The 4,036-nt window shown below is 46.6% G+C and overlaps 1 protein-coding gene across 2 annotated transcripts in view; it reads left to right on the plus strand.

The window, feature by feature from the left end:
• The window catches only part of TBC1D7 (TBC1 domain family, member 7), a 21,124-nt gene extending 18,622 nt beyond the window's left edge, over positions 1 to 2,502 (plus strand). For both annotated transcript variants that reach the window (XM_005878416.2, XM_005878417.2), the window contains 2 exons: positions 968 to 1,097; positions 2,332 to 2,502. In XM_005878416.2, coding sequence (XP_005878478.1) covers positions 968 to 1,097; positions 2,332 to 2,418 — 217 coding nt within the window. In that variant the 3' untranslated portion in view covers positions 2,419 to 2,502. The remainder of the gene's footprint in view (positions 1 to 967; positions 1,098 to 2,331) is intronic.
• Positions 2,503 to 4,036: the final 1,534 nt, after the last annotated feature.

The raw sequence follows: 4,036 nt of genomic DNA on the forward strand, positions 1-4,036 counted from the left end.
CCCCAACCCCCTGATTGGCCCTGCTCTGTGAGTGACAGGGTGCGGTGCCCCAACCCCTGATTGGCCCTGCTCTGTGCGTGACAGGGGGTGGCGCCGCAACCTCCCCATCGACCCTGCCTTGAGTGTGACAGGGGGCGGTGCCCCAACCCCCCAAACGGCCCTACCCTGAGCGTGACTGGGGGTGGCATTGCAACCTCCCGATCCGCCCTGCTCTGTGCATGACGGGGCGGTGCCCCAACTCCCCAATCGGCCCTGCTCTGAGCCTGACCAGGGGCTGCACTTAGGGATTGGGCCTGCCCTCTGCCACCCGGGAGCAGGCCTAAGCCAGCAGGTCGTTATCTCCCGAGGGGTCCCAGACTGGGAGAGGGCACAGGCCGAGCTGGGGGACCCCCCTCCCCCCGCCCCCCGAGTGCACAAATTTTTGTGCACCGGGCCTCTAGTACAATTATAAAAATTGAGAGCCCTCAATATGTCAGATGATGTATAATATGTACATCTGAAACCGTCTCCAGGAGTTTATAATGGCACAGCCTTTTTTTTCCAGGAGTGTGGTAAGTCCTAATCAAGAGAAAATATTGGTATTTTTTAGTTTCATCATGACATCGTGAAAGTGGCTGAAGGCAGTCAAGAGTAGAGACTCAAACACAGTGTCCCTAGTTTAATGAAAGCACTAGTTTCAGACGTGTCGTTCTGGTTATTTTGGAGGCCTGGCCCTTCCCCTCCAAGGTGTTAGTTATACTGTAGCTGCAAAGAGGCAATACAGAGAGCGTTACAGGACAATACATAACTAAGCATAGAGTGCAGTACCATAAGAGATGTAGGAATTATCAGAGTAATTATTTTATAGCTCTTCTGTGAAGCTTATACTTAAAAAGGAGTGTTTTGATTTAATTTTGTAATTTGAGATGTCTAGGTAAACAAATTTTAACCTCACCTAATTTGATTGTACATCTCTTCATTTTTGTAGGGTTTGGGATAAAGTTGTAAGTGGATCCTGTAAGATCCTAGTTTTTGTAGCAGTGGAAATTTTATTAACCTTTAAACTAAAAGTAATGGCACTGAACAATTCAGAGAAGATAACAAAGTTTCTGGAAAACGTAAGTATGCTTCATTTTATTTCATTTTGAATCCAGAAAGGAAGTCCGTTTAGCAAGCCGGATTTTCCTATTCATTAAATTATTTCAGGGAAATAACACAGTATATTTTTACATTATAAGAAACATTTCCCCTTGAAACCGTGTAGCTTACAGTTGATCACTGGATTATAGTTTGCATCCTCTGTTTGGGGGACAATGGTCTGAGCAGTGAGACTGTCACTGTGACACTCTGCTCGTGGGGCTGCTGGGAGGCTTGTGAGGAAAGGGAGAGGTGAGACCTGTCACTTTAGAATGAGTCATCCTCGCTAATGAAAGAGGAGTCCTGGTGTTCGGGGGATTTTGTAAGCCCTTTCGTTTCTGTTACCATCGCTGTTGGAATCCCAGTTGGGTTTGTTAATGTGCTTACGTGTAAACTTAGTGCGTGTTGGGAAGGGTCTAAAGCAGTGGTTTCAACCTTCTGGCCCTTTAAATACAGTTCCTCATGTTGTGACCCAACCATAAAATTATTTTTGTTGCTATTTCATAACTGTAATGTTGCTACTGTTATGAATCGTAATGTAAATATCTGATATGCAGGATGGTCTTAGGCGACCCCTGTGAAAGAGTCGTTCGACCACCAAAGGGGTCACGACCCACAGGTTGAGAACAGCTGGAAAGGAATCAGCTTTTCCCTCTGTGTATCTCAGAATACCTTTAACCAGGCAAGAGGCAGAAGTGAGGAGGCTTATGCCTGGAGGAATTTCACTGGATCCAAAATCTGTTCTTTTATTTTTATCAGTCAGTATTACCATTTGAACACTGATCCGATAAATGATAAGTACCACATGCATATGTGTTGAATAAATTACTCACATTATAATAATTAATGGCTAATAGTGCCAGGGCTGTGGCAAGTGTTTTTCATGGATTATTTTATGTAATCCTGTAACAGCCCTATGGAGTGGGCCTACCATCTCCCCCATTTTAGAGATAGGATCTGAACCCACGTAGCTTAGGTAACCTGGCCAGGTGCACACGGTTCGGTGGGCAGTGCAGGATTTGAGCCAGGCCGTCTGAGTTCCTTAGCATGTCCTCAGGTGGCCTGTGAAGCAGAGATCCCATCAGCAGCCTTTTATGCGATCACTTTCTGGAAACCAGTGAGAACTCCTGTGGCAGTAAGGTTTATGCCCAATGAGAGAGGCAGATGAAGTTATAAGCACTGAAACCTCACGGAAACTGGTTTGCTTGTTCACAGATTCCCCAGGACAGCTCAGATGCAATTGTGAGCAAGGCCATCGACTTGTGGCACAAACACTGTGGGACCCCAGTACATTCAGCCTGAATGCCGTGGACAGCCCGCCGGGCCTGCACTAAGTGTTCTTTGTGGGATGGTCTAAGCCGATTGAAACAGGATTCTTGCTTTGTGCTCAAAGTGTAATTGCTTTTCCAGTAAAATTATATAATTAAGATGCCTGGGGTGCTGTGCTGTGGAGCAGCATCTTTTGGTTACACAGATGTACGAAGTTCCACTCTGAATACAATTTAGAGGTGGTTGGAGTTTCTAAAGCAGTTCAGTGGAGGCGGTGGTGGGGGAATGGCATGGGGGTTAGGTGCTTTAACAAGCAGTGCATGACCACACCCTGCCCTGCTTCTCTCTAATTAGCACCAAGCCAGTGACTTGCTAAGGTCTATTTCTGGAATAAAGAATAACTTCCTTTTGTTCACAACTCTGAGTCGGCTTTTGTTGATGTAGAACTTGTTTAAATCTAAGCTGACTGCTTTCTGAGGTTTCATTTTGCTAAGTAGGTTTAAACAAAGGACTTGCATTTTTTTTTCTCTTTGTCCCATTTGTAATGAAACAGATATTGAACAAAATATGTCTAAATTTACCTCCCAGGAGAGAGAATACTTGTTGATATTTTGTTGGCCTCATGCTTTTCCCTGGTGGGTCATTAAGTGTTGGGTGGCCTTCTGGGAGCACTGTCACCCAGAATAGGAGTGGGGGAAACAGCAGGTTCGGGTTAACAGCTGGTGACCCAGGCCCTGTGGTGCCACATAATGGTAGCTGCTCACTGGACAGTGGCAGGCTCTGGGACTGTGTTTAAGACCCATTCAGCTATCAGACATGCAGGAGCCTGAGTGGGGAGCTGGATTCCTCACCCCACCCCACCCAAAAGAGGAGGGAGAACATGCACTTATGGAGTTACACATCTGAGCAGTCAGTCCTCTTAAATGTGTGAAATAACTGACAAAAATGAGTTCATAGCAGCCTGAGTTGTTAACCAGTGTGTCCTCCTGAATAGTAGCATATCTAAGAGTATTTAAGGTGGTTTTCTTTTAACTTTCATCTGAGGATATGTTTTTATTGTGAGAGAGAGAGAGAGAGAGAGAGAGAAACATTGATTGGTTGCCTCCCGTACATACTCCCACCAGGGATCAAACCTGAAACCCGTGTATGTACCCTGACTGGGAATCGAACCCATGACTTTCGGTGTATAGGATGATGCTCCAATCAACTTAGCCACCTGGCCAGGGCCTAAGAGTATTTAAGTTTTTAAACCAACAATAAAGAAATACACTCAGATCGGGGGACATCTGTAATACTATCAATAATAAAATTAAATTAAAAAAAGAAATATGCCACCTTAGATATAACATAGATACAATATAGAGCTTACTTACATTGTTATTCCTACACTAGGGGCCCAGTGCATGAATTCATACACCTTGAACTGTGGGCCATGAAGCTGCGGTGGGCACAAGGGCGGGTCTTGGCCCATCCTCCGCCCCCCCGCCTGGCCCCTCCTGCCGTGTCCCCCTGTCCCCCTGTCTGCCGGCAGCCCTGCTCCTGCTGCTGCCGCTCCCATGCGCTGACAGCGCTGGCCCCACTCGCACCTGCTGACGGTGCGGAGTGATTGGGGCCGGTGCCAGCAGCGGGTTCGAGAGGCGGCTGCTGGGGC

Source organism: Myotis brandtii, unplaced genomic scaffold (genome assembly GCF_000412655.1).
Source record: "Myotis brandtii unplaced genomic scaffold, ASM41265v1 scaffold56, whole genome shotgun sequence".
NCBI lineage: Eukaryota > Metazoa > Chordata > Mammalia > Chiroptera > Vespertilionidae > Myotis > Myotis brandtii.